The 19,940-nt window shown below is 56.6% G+C and overlaps 1 protein-coding gene across 3 annotated transcripts in view; it reads left to right on the forward strand.

The window, feature by feature from the left end:
* FOXP4 (forkhead box P4) overlaps nucleotides 1–19,940 on the forward strand; it is a 59,914-nt gene that overhangs the window by 14,397 nt on the left and 25,577 nt on the right. For all 3 annotated transcript variants that reach the window (XR_014232396.1, XM_082345917.1, XM_082345918.1), the window contains exons 2-3: nucleotides 4,486–4,726; nucleotides 16,185–16,280. Coding sequence is in view for 2 of the 3 variants with exons in the window: in XM_082345917.1 (XP_082202043.1) it covers nucleotides 4,502–4,726; nucleotides 16,185–16,280 (321 nt within the window). In the remaining variant the exon portion in view is untranslated. The remainder of the gene's footprint in view (nucleotides 1–4,485; nucleotides 4,727–16,184; nucleotides 16,281–19,940) is intronic.

Raw genomic sequence — 19,940 nt, forward strand, 5'->3', positions numbered from 1 at the left:
CCCGAAAGCACCCTAGCCCTTGGGTCCTCCCTTTGGCCCCAAGGTAGGTGGAACTCGTCACTTCCGGCCAGGGAGGGGACAGAGGCGGACCCGGGCGCGTTCCGAGGCGGTCCTCGTTGCGAGCCCGCGTTCTTCGAAGGGCCAGGAGCCTTGGGAAGTGGGACCCCCCACCCCACCCCCCGGTGGCCCGCAGACTCCCCCGGAGCGGAAGAGGCGGCTGTGGCTTTGACCCTGCTTGCTTGCTTGCTTGCTTGCTTCCTTCCTTCCTCCCTCCCTCCCTCCCTTCCTCCCTCCCTTCCTCCCTTCCTTTCTTCCTTTCGACGGCGTTGTCTGCGGGAGCGTCGGGGTACTGGCCAAAGGCTCCGGGGTGCCCTGGTTCCCCAAGGGAACCCTGAGAGATGGAAGACCAGGACCTACCCAAGGACAGGACCAGCGCCCCAGACAAAAATCCTAGAGCACAGGAAATGACTCGGCCTCTGCCCCCAGCGCAGCGTAGGAGAGGGTGCAGGGAAGGGTGGGGTGGGCCTCCATTTTAGCAAATCTTAGACCTCCTAATTTCCTCTCGTCGCTTGTTGGTATGAGCCCAGTGACTTGCCCAAGGTCACACAGCTGGCCCTTGAAACCAGATGGTCTCATTCCCAGAGCGCCTCACCACTTCTGCAGGTAGTCAGCAGCTCTTTGCTGAGGAAATGGGTACCTGGGGCGGAGCGCGGATTGGCAGGATAGGAGTGTGTGGAGAGAGGCGGGAGGGTGGGAGTGAACGGAGGAGGAGGGGGCTCTTGGAGGGTCCCCCTCAGTACCAGAACAGGCAGACCCGGTCCCCATTGGGAAATCTGAGGCCTACATTTCCCTTTGGGAAAGGGACAGCTGTGATTCAAGTGGAACCTCGGTGGCTCTCACCAGCCTCTAGAACACAGTGGCTTCTTGTGTACATAACTGACTAGGGAGTTTTCCTCCTGGAGCTTCCAAGTCAGAAGAGACCTTCAAGACCACCTCTCCATGTAGAGATGGGGAAATGGAGGCCCAGAGAAGGAGGAAGGCAAAGAAGTCACAGCTGGTTGTGACTGAGCTCAGGCCCCCTGACACCCAGTCCCCTGCCTTCTCTAGCCAGAGTCCAGGCTCCCATGGACGCTGCCTTCCCCCCCCAGCCCACACCCTTGTTGTGGGTGCAGGGCACGGATATCAAGGCCTGCCTCCAGTACCCCGCTCCACCCCACCCCATCCCTACCTGGCCGGGCGCCAGGCACCCAGAGCCTGCTCACCCACAGTGCAGGGAGCACCCCAGTGCTGTTGCAACGCCTGCAGAGAGACAGGCAGGAGGCTTGAGGCTGCCGCTGTGCTCCTCCTCAGGAGGACAGGTGTCTCAGGGCAGAGGTGAGGAGAGGCCTGGGAGCACCCACCTGCAGGTTTGGGTGGGTATTGGTGGACAGGCAGGCCCGAGCCTGGAAGGAGGTGAAGGCCCCGGGAGGGGGCAGAGCAGCACGCCACGTGGGAATTAATGCCATTCGTACACCCTGCCTGCGGAAATGACTTTTCAAATGCATATAATCTCAAGCATGCAAACGAGAGGCTTGCTTCACCCCTTTTAATATGAATGATCGGCCCTTGAATAGCTATTATTACACGCCACATTGCAGCAATTATGTTGTTCACTGGGTGTCGCTCTGTACCCCCCCCCTCAATAAAAAGAAAAGAAAAGGGCACCTCTGTTTGCATCCTCCTTCCTTTTTTCTCCCTTTTTCCAAACTTGCTGTCTGAGCAACTTTATGGTGTGTGTGAATGTTGGAAGGGGGGCACTCTTCCTTATCCCAAGAAGAAACTGCTGGATTCTCTCTCCTTTCTCCTGCGCACACACACCCCTGAGGCTCTGGTCTTTGTCCCCTGGGGCCCAGGAGTTTTCAGATCTTAGGGAAGCTAGACTTGGAATCCAGGCAGGCAGCTGCTCTCCACCCCCAGCAGGGCCAGGGTCAGGCAGAGGGAGAGCAGAGCGGCCCCTGCTGTCTCCCCATCCCCCTTGTGTATCTGGGGCCCAGGCCTGAGCGAGGGAAGGTGCTCTGTAGGCTGCTGGGAGGGATCCGGGTGGGCGGTTGTGGGGAGGGTCTGGAGCCCTGTGCTCTGGCGGGTGGAGGACGGTGCCCACCCCATCCATCATTTGGTAGCTACTGGCCCTGGGGCTGACACGGCCATTAAGGCCGGAGACGAAGTGCTCAATCTCTTCTGAACCGTTGCCCCCAACCTTGCCCTTGCCCCTAGCCCAGCTCCTCTCAGAACCCAGGATTGGGAGCAGCAGCTGGGGGGTGGGGGAGGAACAAGCCCTTGGGAACACACAGAGAAATGCACAAACGTGGGACACTCCAGCAGCACAGGTCACCCAGGAGGCCACACAGGTCCACTGGGACAGACACCTAGAGTCACAAGAGCAGGGTGATATGGCACACACGTGAACTAGTGGCCTGCCCATGGGCCTTTCACAGTGCTCTGTCCCCCCAACCCCCCGTGCACACCTAGATACCCTCACTGTCTTCCCCACTCTGCTGACAGCAGGGACAAAAACAGCAAGTGGCCCAGTAGAGTGAGGAGAAAGAGTTCTTCCGGAGTGAAAGAGAATTGGGGAGCTGCCACCTTGGAGAAGGAACTTGGGAAATAACCCTTCCAGCAGTTTCTCTATTAAGGCCCTCCTGCACCTATTTATTGGGTCAGGGACACCGTGTGGTTGTGGGGTCTGCCAAGGCCGAAAGGTAATCAAGAGGGGAGGAAAGAACGCTGGCTGGCTTCCAGCCCAATCGCTGTGTGATCTGGGCCAAGTCTTTGACCTCTGTGAGCCCAGGGTGTTCACCCTTACAAATAGGGCAGGTGAAGAAGAGACCCACCATTTTTGGCGCTTACTCTGCTAGGTGGTTTGTATGTGCTATTTTATTTACTCCTCACAGGATCTGAGAGGCTTGGAGTAATTACTTATACAAACAAAGAAACTGAGGTTTAAGGAGTTTAAGACTCATGTCAAAGATCAGTGGGGAATACCAACTGTGTTCTGTTTGGCTGAAATTTGTATTTCTCTCAAGAGGCTGTGAATCTGGGGATAGCTGGAGACCCCAGACTTTGAGAACTGCTCTGCATACTGAAGTCCCCCATCTGCTTCATAGTCTGTGTACGAGCCCCTGAGATAGTACAGCCTCCGTGAGTTGTAGAAGGAAACCCAGGCCTCCTCCTCACTAACCATAACCATCCCAGACATACCCTCTCTCTGAGCATGTTTCAGCCACTCCTTGAAAGGCAATTAGGGGAGATGGGGGAAGATACAGGATTGAGGCCTTGACTCTGCCTTGGGTAAATGCTCTGACTCTCTGGACCCTCAGTTTCCCATCTGTAAAATCAAGATGATAATAACTATCTCCCGGGACTTCCTTGGTGGCACAGTGGTTAAGAATCCACCTGCCAATGCAGGGGACACGGGTTTGAGCCCTGGTCCAGGAAGATCCCACATGCCGTGGAGCAGCTAAGCCCATGCACCACAACTACTGAGCCTGTGCTCTAGAGCCCGCGAGCCACAACTACTGAGCCCGTGCGCCACAACTACTGAAGCCTGCGCGCCTAGAGCCTGTGCTCCGCAACAAGCCACCGCAATGAGAAGCCCGCGCACCGCAACCAGAGAAAAGCCCGCGTGCAGCAACGAAGACCCAACGCAACCAAAAATAAATAAATTTTTTAAAAAAACCCAAAAAACTATTCTCCCACAATTCTTGTGAGAAGGGATCTTGCTGCCTGTAGAGACAGTAAATATTGAGTGTCTGCTTTGGGCCAGGTGCTGGGCTGAGGGCCTTAGAATGGAAGGTCAGAAAAGTCGGACCACCAGCTGCCTTCCCTGCACAGCTCCAGGCCCAGCGAAGGGTCTGGCACCCAATAGGTGCTGGGAAAATGGCAGCGGTTTTTGCTGTGTATGGCGGGGGGGTGGGGAGGTGGGAAGGAGGCCCTGCCCTTGGGGAACTCCCCATCTAGGGGGGGAACAAACACAAAGGCCATTACAGGTGCCTGTGGGCGGGGGCGGGGGCGGGGGCAATATGGTGGTTCCGGGGACTAGCTCACCTGCTTTCAAGTCCTTGCAGGACCCCCACCCCTCCTCGCTCTGCCCTACACACTAGCCTGGAGGGAGAGGCCTGAACCGGTTTGGGTGGGGGGGGGGGTGGTTGGGGGGATAGCGCCTCCTCGAGGAAATGTGGGGGAGGGGGGCAACGGGGAGGCCTCCGCTTCAGTCTGGAGCTGCCCTTAACTGGGGCGGATGGCGACCTTAGGAGGGAGGGTCTGCACCGCAACAGGGGTCCCAGGATCAGCCTCCAGGAAGCTGAGAGGGAGAAGCCGCCCCAGGACTTGGTGGGGGTTGTGTTGTTTGGGGATGGGGTGTTGAGGGGCATCGCCTGCTTCCCCGGGTGGAACCCGCCCTGCCTGTCCAGCCTCAGCCCCTCCCCCGTGTCTCTCCTCCCCCTCCAGGTCCCGCTAGAGCGACATGATGGTGGAATCCGCCTCGGAGACAATCAGGTCGGCTCCGTCTGGTCAGAACGGCGTGGGCAGCCTCTCCGGGCAGGCCGATGGCGGCGGCGGCAGCGGCGGCGGCGGCGGGGCCGGGACTGCGGGCCCCGCCGGAGGCAGCGCGGGCAGGGATGCGGCCGCGGGCGCAGACAGCAACGGCGAGATGAGCCCTGCGGAGCTGCTCCACTTCCAGCAGCAACAGGTAGGAGCTGGCGCCTCTCCCCAGCAACCCAGGAGAGGGGAGAGGGGCGCCAGGCCTCTTCCCACTACACCCTGGCCACCTGGGGGCCGCTGCTCCCTGCCACGCAGCCTCACTTTAACATTCTTGAGAAGGTCCAGCCTGCAGGGACCCCCTCTGTGCGCTCCCGTTCGAGTGGTCACTAAGGCAGGGGGAGAGCAGCCTTCTCAGAAAGAGAAGTGGGGCTGGGGGCCCTGAGATCATGGACCTTAGAACAGCCTCAGAAATGCCCACAAGGGCAGACAGACGCCTGGGCAGCAGGCTTGAGGGTGTGCGTCTTGGGTGGGTGGACGCCTGGGCTCTCCTCCCGCACTCTGGCTAAGTTAACAAACACGGTTGGGGGAGGGAGACCCTGCTCTAGGTGCGTGCTCTTTGGGGGACGGGGGCTGTGCACACAGTGGTATCTTCATTTTATTTGTATTATAAAATGTTCCCCACCTCCACCTCTGCTTGGGCCCCTGATGCAAGCTAGATGTGAGATTAAACTTCCAGGCACCAAGGGTCAAGGCAGCTGGGAAAAGGTCAAGAGCAGTAGGCAGAGGCAGGCCTCCATTTTTAGTGCTCAGACTGGAAGTCCTGTCTGTGTCCCCCGCCCTCTTCCCCTTCATCATTCCCACCCTAAACTGCAGAGTTCAGGAGTCCAAGACCAGCCTCTCTGAGGATTGAGAGGCCTTAGGGGTGGGGAAGCCTAACTGGGTTATGACAGAGCAGGGGCCCCAGGTCCCGGCCCCACCCGGGAAAAATGGAGAATCGTGCTTGACAAGTTCAGGAGAACCGGCCCAGCCAGCCCTGGCCTTGGGATGCTCCTTCTCTTATTTGACTTTGCTCCTCGAATCACTGCTGGTGGCATTGCCCCTTGGGGGCTCTGCTGGGAATGTGGAAAATTCGGGTCCTGCATGCTCCTCCCTGCCCGTACCCCACCCCTGCCTCGTGCGCACAGATGTGTGTGCCCACATCGCCCTCATGCTCTCTCCCAGGTTTGCCCCGGGCCTCCTCCCCCGACTCCATAGCCCCTAAGGGCCCTTTCCCACCACACTTGTTGAAGCTAGAGGTCAGACTGGAAGCAGCACCGTCAGAAGCCCGGCCCCGCGCTCTGCACTGAGCTGGTCAGCCAGCACTGATGCAGCAACTGAACAAACCCAGGTTAAGTCCCGGCCTGCCCCTTCCCAGCAGTCAACCTTGGCCAGTCCTGGGCTTCCCTTACCTCTTGGCACCTAAAGTACAGGGTTGTTAGGATCGGATGCAGTTTGGGTGTAAAATCCCTGGTCAGTACGGATGTGACCAGAATTGAGGACTTTAAAAAATTCCTTCCTCTTGCAAACAGTGGAAACTTGAGCAGTAAGGGCCTGTCTCCTTTCTCCAGAGAGATGGTCCTTGGGAGTTTGCTGGTATCTCCCAAGCCCTCCTAAGCAGGTTCTCTAGGGGAAGAGACCCACAGAATCTGTACCACCTACGGGGGACAGAAGGTCAAAGGGCAGAACCCTGCCCTTCATCAAAATAATAACAGAACACACCCCACCAGAAATCTCCAAGGCCACCCATTTTGTATGGGTGAAAACGCTTCCCCGCCTGCACCTCTATGCAGACAGAGCTATGAAAAATTTTGAATGTCGGGGGAGGGCTGGGAGGAATACTGAAACTGGAAAGTTTCTTTTAAAAAATTATTTAAAGAGAAGACTGAACACAGATATCAGGATAAGTGGGGAGAGGTGTGGGGTGGGGAGGGACAGAACTGTCTGTACCGATCAGGTTTCTCTGTTCTGCGTTGCGCTCAGGCCATGTTTTACCATCTATATTCCACGTTCCAGTTATCCCTGTTTGTTTTGGTGAATATCCCAAAGTCCTGGAAAATCCTATATCTGTTTCACAAATAAACTGGGGTGGAGATTTGGAGGCGGGCGGAGGGAGGGCTGTTTTATCCATTTGGGCTCACTATGGGCGTAGTGCCTGGGGCCAAGGAAAATATTTGAGACTTAAAAAAGGTTTTCTTGGCTCCAAACTATGAAAAGAACCCTGCAAAATTAAAATTACAAAATTTTCAATTAAAAGGAAACAGTCTGTGGGCTGTCCTTCCCCCTCCAATATATGAGCGAGGCTTTGGGGAGAGCTTGAGGGTAACACTTTCTCGTCCCCCCCAACAAGTGTCTCTGACTGTTTGTGGGGTAGAGCGAATGTAGGAAAGAGAGCCGGAGCCCAGCGAGTGCCCCCTCCTCCTTGACCCCCACCAGGAAGTCCTTCGAGGACAAACAAACACCTTGCCTCTGTTTGGTGCTTTGGGTCTTTAATTACTTCACCATCCTGGGGAGATGGGTGTTATTATTCCCATATCACAATGAGGGGGCAGTCAGAGGTAGCCCTGACTTGTCCAGGTGACACAGGAAAGGCTAGATCTCAGGTCTCCCGGTTCCTAGTGCAGGGCTCAGCTCCCACCACACTCACAGTCCCCTGAGGGAAGTGGAGGCAGCAAGGCCTGGCGCCTAGTAGGTGCTAAATTAACCACTGCTGGTGAGTGAATGAGAGCACTCCACTCCCAATCTAAAAGCGCTCTTAAAACAAACCAACAAAAGCAGCAATGGCCGCCGGCTCTAAGTGGCCACTCCAGAGGCAGAGGGTGTGAGTGGGTCTGCGGGCAGTGCCCTTGGTCCCTCCTCCTCGTGCCTCCGTGACTCCTCATTCTCTGTCCATCTGTCGGTCTGTCTGTTGGTCCCTGCCCCTCTGCTCTGGATAAACAAGCCCTGGAAATGCAGTCTTGGCCTTTGGGAGTAATGAGTTGACAAAGGAGAGAGAGAGAGATAAACAGGGCGAGTCAGAAGTCAGGCTGGTGACAGGACTTTAGGCTGAAACAAACAGTGCTGAAGAGGGCAGCCACGTCACTTTGGAACAAGAGCAGGCGCCTGTTTCCATGCAACAGCAGGCCGGGAGCTTGTTTAAACAGAGGCGGGGTAGGGGGGACAGGGCTCAGCTGCCAGGCTCTGTCTGACTGGAGAGAGGGTCCCCCTCTGGCTGCCCCATTTCAGCAGTCAAGGCCCCAGCTTCCCGCTCCCTCCTCCCAGCCCTCTTTTTGGTGAGTGACAGAGCCACACCGCCTCCACTCTGTCCTTGGGGCTTTCTTCTGGTCTCCAGTCTCCTGGAGACTCACCCCTGAGAAGGAAGCGTGGAGAGGAGAGCGCTGTGGGCCCTGGAGCGTGCATTCACTCAGCAAACATGCATCGAACCTTATTTTGCACCTGGCACCCTGCTGGCCCGCTGGAGTTGGTGATCCCCAGCTGCTGTTAAAGAATGCCTTGAACCGAACAGGCGTGCCAGCTGCCCGTCAACCCCCTCCCTTCCTTCACCAAGACAAAGTCTCCTTCCTCAGTGGCCCCCGGCCGCATATTTCCCCTCTAGGATGGCTTTTTTCTTTGAAGGTCGCCCCTGCATTTTCTCCTAATCTAATTTCACCTGTATGAAAATGTTCCCAGTGTGTAGGGCTTTCCCCAGAGACCACAAATATCCCTGATGGGGGGCAGCCAGGGCTGGGAGAAGTGTGTGCCAGCTCTGGGGAGGTGAGGTGGAGGGCCTGGGGAGGTTTTGGGGACCAAGCTGGATGCTCGCTGGACTTGGGGCCAGGAGGACTGGGCCAGACAGTGGGGGCGGGCAGGGCTGCTGGCTCTGCGGCTGAGCTGAAAGGCGTCCTGGGCCTCTGGAGCCTGCACTCCTATTGTCCTCTGGTTGCGGGGGTGACAGGTCAGCGGGGGTCACAGGAGGGTTGCCTAGCGTCTGGGAACTCCCACCGCAGTTGCCTTGGCAACTGGGGCCAAATCCCACCCTGTTCACATCCTGTGAGGAGATTCAAAATGGTTGGGGGGCTCTGCACATTCATGGGCTTTTAACTCACCCCCCTCCATAGAGATGGGGCGAAGGGAGTGTCAGGGAGCTGGGGAAAGAAGAATGGAAGAGATTTTTGTTCTCCTCCCCCATCTGGCTCTCCTCTAGGGGGATGGGGTGGAAAGGGGAGGCTTCAGAGGTGAATTAGCCCAGACACCTCACACACGCTGTCAACAGTTGCGTTTCGTCTTCAGGTCTGGGGCCCATTTCTTCAGTCTTTGGGACTCCCACCCTCCTGCCCCAGATTCTGCTCCTTCATCTCTAGTCCTACACCCTCCAAACTCCCCTTTCCTTTCCGTAGAATGAGCCCCTTCCCAGGAAGTGCTGGGGGCCTGGAGGGAGAGCTGGGACCCGAACTCCTCAGAGGCGAGACTTAGAAAGTTCCCCTGGGTGAGGTCCCTGACCCGGGACAGCTGTGGGGTAGTGTTAGAAACGACCGACCGCTCCCTCTTGCTTGGGAACAGAGAGCAGGTGAGAGGTGGGCCCGGGTAGTAAGGTGACAGGCAGGGTCCTGAGAGGATGCCGCAGGGGAGAGGACCTAACCTCCCTTCTCTTACCCTTCCTGGGTTACTAAACCAAAGGCCACCCTGTTTTGTGTGTCTGCCCCCTAGTCCAACAAAAAAGGAAGTTTCCCTAAGAGGGGAGAGAAAGGTCAAGGAGAGGGCCCGGGGCCTGGGAAAGGGATGCTCAGGCCGCTGCTTCCTTGGGACTAGGGAAGAGCAAGTGCACTGTGCTCCCAGGCTTTCCTTCTGCTGTGGAATTCTGACACCCCCTCTTTTTTCCCCCTCTCACCCCCTTTTTGTTACCAGAGTTCTTGTCCTTACTGATAGGAGTTTGGGGACCGGGAAGAATTGGGGAAAGGGGGTGAGTGTTTCCGCTTCTGAGGGTGAAGGATTGAAGCGGGACGGGCCGCATCCCAGGGCCAGTGCCCAGCTGGTGAGCTAGGTTTTCTCCTACTGGAGCCCCTTCATTCTGAGGAGCCCCGGTGGGAGTCAGTGGGGAGGGAACTGCATGCCCCCCACAGTCCCCTCTCTAAACCCCACACTTACAGCCCCTGCGGAATGGCTAGTGTGAGGGTGGCGCTGAACCCAGGCCTGGGAATAGACCCCCTTCTGGAGAACTCCAGTTACTGGGACGCATCTGGGAGGAGTCTCTCTGAGGGGAAGCGCCACCATCCCGCGACCCGACCGCCCCGCACTATTTCAGCTTCTTCCCGGATGCCACTGCTGGACCTTTCTGGTGGAGCCGGTTTTGGCCCAGAGGGGCTGGATGGGCCTGGGGCTGCTCCCCGCTGAGGGCACGAAGGGAGGGAAGGAAGGAGCCCCTGGGGAGGGCCTTGCCCTTTTGGGCACTGTTGGGTTCATTTGTTAATTCTGTTCTGTGGAGAGGAGGCATTCTCAAGACGCTCGCTTGGCGGTGAAGGGGTCCTAAAACCGGTCTGTGCATCTCCCACCCACGTGGGCCTGTCTGTATCTGCGCGTTGCTGGTTTTCATTTTAATGGTTCTAATTTGAGAATGCGCCGATGTCATTTTTACGAGGTTGGTGTAAAAAAAAATTTACAGCCTTTTCCAAAAAGCTTTTTTTTTTCCAAGGGAAGAAGGTGTAGAATCACTTCGGGGGTTTTATGGTCTCCTCTTCCCCATCCTCCTTGCCCCCCTTCTCTGTGTAATTTCATTTTTATGTCTCTTTGCTGGAGGATAAAGCCTGGCTGGTGGAGAACCTGGATCTCCCCAGGTCAGCACCCTTAGTGGTGGGGGCCCCTGACCCCTGACCCTTCTCCCTACACCCCTTCCCTCCACACTCTGGTCCCAGAGGACTTGTACTTCAAGGGGTAGATGGAGAGACGTTTCCTGTTTAATTCAAGTCAACAAATACTTATTAGGTACCTACTGTTTACTAGCAGTGGGTTAGGTGTCTCCTCTCAGAGACTGTATCAATTCCTGCTTAAAATCCTCCAACAATTTTTCCTTGAGTGTAGAAGGCAATGAAAAGCCATCGTCCCGGTGATGCGGCTGCGGCTCACCCCTGGGACTTCTTCTCAGGCCACTCAGCTTGGCCACACTGGCCTTTTTGGTTCATGATGCTCCAACCTTATATGCCCACCTCCGGGCTCTTGCACCAGCTCCTTCCAACCGTGAATACCCTCCCCTGGAAGACTAGCCCCCTCATCCTAAATGCGTCCTCGAGAGGCCTTCCCTGGCCACACAATCTAAGTAACCAGCCAGCCGTCCTTTGCGTAATGCTGGCCATCATCTCACAGCTCGCTTCGCTTTGCTGTAGGGTCTGTCTCATCCCATTAGAATATGAGCTCCATTAAAGCAAATACGCCATGTCCCCAGTGTCTAGGACAGTGTGAGTGCCCTGTGGGGCTTCACAAATACTCGCTGAATTATAGATAAATGAATCAAAAGTCATATTCCGGGGTGGGGGGGGCGGAGCAGGTGAGATGGGCCTTCCTGGGAGGGCTTCTCAGGTTTGGGGTGGGCCGGCCCACCAAACACCCTTCTAGGGCCCCTTCCCCTAAATCGAGCCAGCTCTCAGTTGAAATTATCAAGACAATTGAGATCCCAATTTTGCCAAAATTAGCTAGATGCAGACAAAAGAAGTTTGGGTTTTGTTTATTTGGGCTGCTCTTTACCACCATCGGGATTAGACCAGAGTTTGCTGGGGCGGGGGGCGGGGGGGGTGTTCCTCCATCCTGTCTGCCCAGCTCCTGCCTCCTCATCCCTGTGCAGAGAGCCCCGTGTCAGGCCCAGGGGGATTCAGGTTCTGCTTCTGCCGCTGTGTGACTTTGGGCGCTTCACTGCGCCTCTTCAGATCTCCGTTTCCTTATCGATAAAGTGAACTAGATAAGTGTTTCACAAACCTTTTTGCTGGAGATCTGCCGTAAGAAATGCCTTTTATTTGGAGTGGCAGCACACAAGAGTTTCACGAAACAATGCTTATGCTTACCTAGTAACTCTGATGTTTTCATGTGTGTGTGTGTATTTTTTCCTATTTTTTTGACCTTCTAAATTGATATTATATGACCCACCATTAGCTCATGACCAGCAATTGGGAAAACACTAGACTAGATACCCTCTAACACTCCAGCTCACCAGGTCTGTGACCTGCGTGACTCTGCTTCTCTGTTCTCAAAGTTCAGCCCTTCGTGCTTGTCTCCCTGAGCACCAGGTCCCCGCCCTCCCAAACGCACAGAGTAAGGCTGGGACCCCGACACAGACCTGGAATCCTCCAGCCTGGAGAAAGAACCAGTAAACAGCCCTGCACCTGGCCTCCACAGAGAGGATGCTGGTCCTCCCGCAAATTCTCCAAGACAGAAATGAGGGTGTAGTCTCATCCGGCAGATGAGAGATGCATCTGCCCCAAGACTTGTTTTTCTTTTCATAGCAGCTCCCTGTTGCCCTCAAAGCACTAGCTTCAGTCCCCTCCAACCCCGCCGCCCTCCCTGGATGCCATCCGTTATAAGCCATTTGTTCCTAATTGTGAAGCTCCTGCTAATGACTTCTGAATGGGCGGTTGGGGGAGGAGAGTTCGGCTTCATTAGCGAGACTGAGTTCTTAGGCTTGAGGGGGAATGGGGGTGGGTGTAGATGGAAAAGGGCTTGGTTAACAAGTCCTTCTGGGTGGCACTGGACAAATGATCAGGAGCTGCCTGGGAAGGTGAAAGATCAATAATCACAATCACAAGAGTTAACGTCCATCCAGGACCCACTGAGTGCCAGCACTGTGCCGAGTACTCCATGCACACCGTCACATGTATTCTTCACAGCAAACCTGTGAGCTGACTACAGGTTTATTCCCATTTTACACAGGAAGAAACTGAGGCTCAGAGCAGTGATGTGACTTACCCAAGGTCACTCAGTATTTGGTGGAGCCAGGATTTGGATCCAGATCCCTTTGACCAGGGTCCGGGCCCTCAATGGACCCGGTACTGCTTCCTTTAGAGGAAAACTAGACTTCATTCCCCAAACCACAGAGCTGGGCATTTAGTTTTCAGTCTGAGGGGTGGAGGGAGCAGGAAAATAAGGTTTAAAAGGCCAAATGGCTCCCAATCTCCCATTCTGCCCTGAGCCCCCCCACCCCATGCCTTCTCCCTGGTGGGATTCTCAATGCCTCTTCCTACCCAAAGCTGTTATCTGGCCCACAAGGAAGGGAAACTGAACCCCGTGTATCAGGCCCCAGCCACAGCAGGCAGTGCAGACACATGCCTGGTGTGCCAGAGTGGCAACTGTGGCTCGGATGGGGCTTCAGAAAGTCTTAGACCTACCTGATCCCTTGGGTGACCACCCTGGAGGAGGACATCCTAGGCCAGAGGGCCTCCCCCGCCCCTCCTCCCAGAGCACCATCCCTGGCTAGGGGTCCAGATGGGGGTGGGGGATGGAGCAGCATTACAGGGCACTGAGCAGTCAGTGACATGTCCAGGCCATCTGGGGAGGGGAGACTGGGCCCCAAACCCAGGGTCTGCCCATCACCCTCACCCCTGGGCACCTGTAGGGTGATCTTCAGGTGGTACCAAGTCCCTAATTGGGTCAAGGCTGGGCTGTAAGCAAAGTCCATGAAATGAGCGTGTGCTGCCCACTGTCACCTCCCCATCTTCTCCAAGCCAGTATGAGGTGGGTGGCCATGAAAGTGAATGAAGGAATGAGTGAAGGATGAATGAATGAAGTGCCTAGAGGAGCAGACCCCGTGGGCTCCTCCAGCCTCTCTGGCTACTTAACCTCCAACACAGCTCGATTTTCTGTCCCTGCAAGTGGTTTCCGGGTCCCCAGACTCACCGGCTATTTCAGTCGTCTGTGGTGTGAGGGTCGCTGTGCCTGGAACGCCCTTCGCCCTCGTCCACTTGCTGAGCCTGCCCTTCCAGCCTCCAGTCAGTGCTGCCACCTCATCTGGGCCCCGGCGCTGGTGTCCATCTCCACCTCAGTCTGTGACGGGCGTCTCATCACAGCACCAGGCCCTGAGCCCTGGGGCAGGGCCAAGTTCTGTTTCTCTGTGTCCCCAGCACCTAGCACCGTCCCTGGCGGGAAGGAAGGAGTGTGGGGGGAAGGGTGGGAGGTCAGAGGAGGTGACAACCTGGCCAGGCCTAGAGTCTCACCTGGTCCCGTGTCACCTGGCCTAACGGGGGAGGAAAGGCTCAGAGTGATAGGAGGGGTGGGGCCTGTCGCAGGGAGGTCTCACAGGAATAAGATTGCAAGGCCCTGTCATTTTTTTCCTGTAAATCTTGTAATTTCATGCTCCAGGGGACCACAAAGTAAGTGAGTCAGTGGGGAGAGAATCCAGCCCCCCAGGCCACTCCCCCCACCAGGAGACTGCTCGGGACTCCCTCCAACTTCCCCTGGAAAACCCTCCCCTGTGGCTCCCCTCTTCCCACCAGGGATTGGGAGGGGGGGCTTCCTCCCCCCACCCTGACCAGCATCCCCTCTGGGTCACCTGGGCTGCCAGCCCCTGAGCCATCCTCTTCACCCACCTTGCCCCCTGATCTCTGACCCCTCTACCCCATCTCTACCTTTGGAGGACAAAGAGTATCTGTCAAGCCCGTGTCATTAGACCTGGGGGGGGGTCCCTAAAAACGAGGCACATAGAGGCAGGGCCCCTTCCGGATGACCAGCTGGCCACCTCCTTCCCCTCTTCTTCACCCTGCACCTCCTCCCACAGCCTCTCAGAGCCCTTTACTCAGGTCAGATTTCTACTTTCTGATGTGAATCTTGAAGAGAAGCAACCCCGGGCCACTCCTCCCAGTGTGAGGTCCCGGGGAAGAGGGGTGTGGAAGAGGCCTAGGATCTGGGGCGCTGGTGAGGGGCATGCCAATCTGGATGCCAGGTCTGCCCTGGGACACGCTCCCACAGATACACCAGGGTGTATTTAGGTACTGTCCTAAGGTAAACTAGGTTTAAGCCTCAGGGAGGCTCAGCTATTCAATGAAAGGGCTGCGAAGGGGGTGTGTATATATGCTTGCTGTACAGTGGGCGCCCCCTAAGTGTTTGCTGAGTGGCGGGGTGGGGGGCTATGAGTGCATCCCTGTCCCACCTTATAGGTCTGCCTTGGTGGTGCTCGCCGTGGGTAGGAGAGTGGAAGTCCACGTGAGGACAGACAAGTGTGTGTGTGGATAGATGTGCAAGGAAGCCGCAGGTGGCCTGTTGCATTTAATAGGTGCGCTGGGGAGAGGCTGGAGGAGGTGAGAGGTTCAGGATACAGGAAGGAAGCGGGTGCTCCTCGAATGCCGACCAAGTGCCAAGCATTGGTCCTTTAACACCCCACCCCCACCCGCACGTATTTCAGAGTTAGGTAGTGGCCCAGTTTTGCGGAGCAGACTGGAACACAAAGATAGGGGATAACTTGCCCAAGGTCACACTACTGGTAGGTGGCACGACTGGGCTTCAAACCCAGGTCTACCTGATGCCAGGCCCCCTGTCAAAGGCCTGGACACAACTGCCCTGGCCCCCAAGGAGATCTTTGAGGAACCTGGGTATATTTTGTGCTCCTGAAATGTGGATTCAGGACAGGTCCCCACATCCCCTGCCTCTGAGCCCCCTACTGACCTGGAGTGGCGGGGGATGGAGGGCTTGGCTGACCTTACAGAGAACTTCCTGGCCTCTGTCTCCTACCTGACCTCTCCTATTCAACCTCTCACTGCTCGTCCACCCACCTCCTAGGCCCACGGCCTGGCCGGAGAGGCTCCTCCTGCAGACTCCGTGCACCTCCCGTTCTCATGATCCCACCGGCTCAGAGTCCCGTCTGAGCCACCGTGGCCTCCAAGCCCCAACCACTACAGTCAGTGTAACTCACTGATACTTCACACACTCCCTTCAGGACTTGATCCAATTCCCCCAGCGCCACAAGGCCCTGCTCCCAGACCTCCTGCCCCGACTCATAAAGCCACGTAGCGCTCAGACCCTGAGACCCTGAGACTCCACCCTCATCCCCCCAACTGTGTGCTCTGACTCCAAGTGAATGCTACTCCCATAGCCCCCAGACTGACCACCTAGTAAGGCAGATGGCCTTGGAGCCAGGGTTCTTGGTCTCAAATCCTGACTGACGCTTCCTAGCTGTGTGACCTTGGGCATATTACTTAACTTCAGTTTCCTCATCTGCAAAATGGGACTGATAATCCCTACCTCACACCCTCCCAGGAGAGGATTAAATGACATCTTGCTGGTAAAGTGCCTGACACATAGTAGATGCTCGACAAATTGTACCTACTATTAATAGCCTGAGTCCACCACTGTACTTTCTCCTGGGTCCTTGTTTTGACCACTAACCCATTTGCTGCCGCCATTGAGTCCCAACAAAACCTCACCAGGTCCCAGAGTGAGTCCCTACAGGTTCTGATCCCCAAAGCCTGGCAGCTTCTCTCAGTGACTCCTACCTATATCCTTATCCCCTAGCCCAGGTGGACCCCGTGACCCTCTCACTCATCGCCAAGACCTTCTACATGACCCTGACCTCCTCCCCTTTATTCTCTCCAAACGCTCCCTGAATCCAGGATCCTGCACTGACCCTTTCCCTCCCACGTCTGCTGGAGCAGCCGGAGCACTGATTCGCCCCTGTCTTGCAGGCTCTCCAAGTGGCCCGGCAGTTCCTGCTGCAGCAGGCCTCGGGCCTGAGCTCCCCAGGGAACAATGACAGCAAGCAGTCGGCCTCTGCCGTGCAGGTGAGGAGGATGCCCTCCTGTACTGGGCTGGGCTGGGGCCAGGTCGGAGGGTGGGCTTGGCACCGAGGGAGGGGAAGGACCAGGGAGAGGAAGGACCGGCTGGAGAATTGCTCTGGCCCATCCCCAGTGCCAGAGAGCGGGCGGCTTTCCAGAGGGGATTGCAGTCCCTGCAGGGGCAGGTGAAGAAACACCACCTTCTCATCTGCACCTGACCGCCCAGCCCTTCCTCCACCAAGCCTCGCGTCTGTCGCTCAGAGTTTGAGTCTGCCTGAGCCCTCTGCCTCTGTACCTGTCTGCCTGCCTCCTCTTCCCTGGCTCTGCCCTCAGGGTCTCTCCCTGGCACTTCTGGGTCACTCGGCCCATCCCTCTCTGCTCCCCTCCCAGGCTCTCTCACTTGCTGAGGCCACCACGCCCTCCCCCCACCTCCTCGTCTCTCACCCACCAACTCTCTCTGTCTCCCCACGTTTCCTGTCTCTTGATGTCTCTCTGTCTCTTTTGTTTTCCTTTGCACAATCTGCCCTTTTTGTCCCCCTCTCCCTTCCCCGCAGCGTGCCGGCCCATCTGGCTGGCTGGGGGAGGGGAGGGGAGATGGGGTTGGGGGCGGGGGTAAGCCAGGCCTTCTGTTTACCTTTTGTGTCACAAAGAACTTGGGAGAATTGCCGTCTGAGTCGGGGTGGGTCACAGCTCCGCGGGCAGCCTGTTCCCCTCCCCCCGGCTCCCCTCCCCCTCCCCCCCGGCAGCCGGGCTTCCTCGCTCTCCCCACCCCTCTTGGCCGGGGTGGGGCGGGGGGGGGAGGGCGGGGGGCAGGGGTGTTGGCTCCAAATTGGGGAGGGGACTAAGCGGGGCTTTGGAAGGAAGTTTATCTAAAGGAGGAAGGGTGAGCACGATCCGATCCGCAAAGCACTGAAGCCTGAAGGGTGGGGTGCTGAGGGAGTGGGGGGATGAGAGGAGCAGGGCAGGGAGGGGGTACAGGGTGGCCGGAGAAGGACCCGGGACTGGGTTTGTCCTGGGGCAGATTCCAGTGCTCTGCGGCTCCGGCTCCGAGGGCATATCTGGGTTTTCTGTGAAACAAGCTTACATTCCGAAAGTGCTTTCAAGAAGTTGAAGGTGCCGGACAGGACAGTTGTGGGGCCTGAGCAGTGACCCTCTTTTAAAAGTCTCCAACCTAATGAGACAGCCCTCAGGGGGAGGAGTTGGGCAAAGAAGGGTAGTGGCCTGGGCGGGGAAGGGGAGGACAGTTCGGATAGCCGCTAACGGGAAGAAGAAAGTTCTCACACTGGAATGAGGTAGTAGGTTCTCGTGCCCCCGTAGTGTCAGGACTGGGTCTCTTTGAATTAGGGAGCCCCCCCATATACTCCCTGGGTCTGAAGTGGCCCTCGGGCTACTGTTCTGAATCAGTTCTGAATTTTCTACCCTGGGCCCAGCCTAGTACCCACTTCTAAGAACAGGGAGGGGTAGGCTGGGGAACAGTAGGAATGTTCCCCAACCCAGAGAGGGTCTCCTGACCTAAGTAAGAGGGAGGGAGCTGGATGGTAGTTGGAGGGACTGAGGTCAGACATCAGGAAGGACTTTGCAGCAGGGTAAGAAGGGTAGGATCTGAACTAAGAAAGGAAAGGAGGCTGTGGAATCTTCCTTCGGAGATCACTCCCACCCCCCAAAAAACGAGAGGGGTCACTCAACAAACACTTACTCAGTACTTCCTAAACTGACAACATTTGCAGAGTGCTTACCGTGTATGCTGGGCTGGGAGGAGCAGGGATGGTACCTGACATAGAGGAAGCTTATTTAGAGGCTGAGAGTTGGGATGGATACAATTTGGTGCCAGAATCAAGGACCCAAACTCAACCTCTTAAGTCTGGGGATTGGGGTCCCTGGGTGAGTAGGGAGACTAGGCCAGAGCTTAGTTTAGGTTAAACTCCCTTGCAAATGACCAGAAGGTAGTCCTCAGTCCTGGCTGGAGCTACAGCAAGAAGGATCGTGGTGAGACACCAAGAAGAACTTCTAGAAATGGCAAGGGGGCTGAGAAGATGAGACGAGGGCTGGGCACAGCTAAGGGGCCTGCCCTAGCCAACCTTCTGCCCAAACTCCCAGCTACCTGTGCTGTCTTCTGTGATTGAGCTCTCCCTGCCTGGGGCCCAGGCCCAGGGACAAACCAGCCAATCTCCAGGCTGGAGCTGGAGACCTAATATGGTTTTAGAAACTCTTCTGAAGCTGGCTCTAAGAGAGGGGTGGTGAACACGGCTGGGAGGTGAGTGGGCAGGCAATCCTGCCTTGAGTTGGGGACCACTGGGAAAGAGGCTGCCATCGATCTGCATTACCCACTTGATTCAGGCTCCAGATCAACAAAATATGCTCTCCCCTATCCCACCACCAGCCTTGAGTTCTTAGAAAAGCTGTTTCTAGGCCCTGGACCCCACGCGGGGTCAGAAGCCCCACTTCCTTGGAGATTATGAACCTGAGGGTGGGGATGAGAGGCAAGGAAGGTATCCAGGGTTGGGGCTCCAGGCTCCTGGAGAAGTTCAGACATGGCCCCAAGAACCCCCATCTCCCCAAGCCCAGAGAACCATCGGGCCAGAGCTCTGTACTGGGGACTGCAGTTCACAACTATGCTAAGCACGTGGCAGTATCACAGTGTAGGCAGGAAACTTTGAGTTCTGGAGCTAGTTGTTTGGGTTAAAATCCTGGTTCTGCCCCTTGTCAGCTGTGTGACTTTGGACAAGTTTCTTAACCTCTCTGGGCCTGAGCTGCCTCATCTGCAAAATGGGGCTAATAACAGCATCTATCCCCTAGGATGGTGAGGATAAAACGAGATGATTTTGTAAATCACCTAGTGTCTGCCCCACGGTGATTTACATGGTGGTTGGAGGGCTCCAGGCCTGAGCAGGGTCCCTGAGGGAGGGGCTGGAGGCAGCTGTCGGGCATTTTGCCCGGGGCTCACACTGCCAGGGCTTTTGTAAGCATTTAGCTGCCCTGGCCGCCCTCCAGATGGTGACTCACGGGCCTCGCTGGGCTGACTAGCTGACGGTACCCATCCTGACACATCCCAGCCTGGTGAGGGGTCAGTGGGGACACCAGGGGAGCTCCAGCTCAGTCCTCAGAACCCCCAAGGGGTGTGAGGGGATGGGATGGGCTCAGCCAGCTCAGGAGATAGCAGGCAGCTGCCACCTCACTGACCTTTCTTGACCCCGCTGGGCCACCTTCAAGACAAGTACACACAAGGTAATCCATCCAGATTACTGCAGCCACCTCTCCAGCCAGCAGCTCAGCCAACTGGCAGGAACAGCAGGGGCCGGGGAGGCCTTCCAAGGTCATCTCTTCCATTCCCCTGCCTCCAAGTAGGAAAGCCCCAAGGAAGGAAATACCACATCCTTTCCTGCAGGCCACTCGCAGTGACTCACACCCCTGGTGCCTGGAAAGACCTCCTGGGTGTCTAGGCTCAGTCTCCTCGGCTGGGGGCCCTGTCCATCTCCTCTAGTTCAGTTCTCACAGCCATGAGCATGGGAGGCCCAGAGCTTTTGCCCAAAGTGACCCTTGCCACGTAATGCCCCTGGGGCCGGAACGTTGGGGCCCTGGCGTGCCTAAGGTGCACTCGTGGAAGAGGGTAGGGAAAGAAGGGAAAAGGAAAATCCAGAATGTTTTAAAAAGTAATTTTCTTTACAT

Source organism: Balaenoptera borealis (assembly GCF_965194805.1).
Source record: "Balaenoptera borealis genome assembly, chromosome: 12".
In the NCBI taxonomy this organism is placed as follows: domain Eukaryota; kingdom Metazoa; phylum Chordata; class Mammalia; order Artiodactyla; family Balaenopteridae; genus Balaenoptera; species Balaenoptera borealis.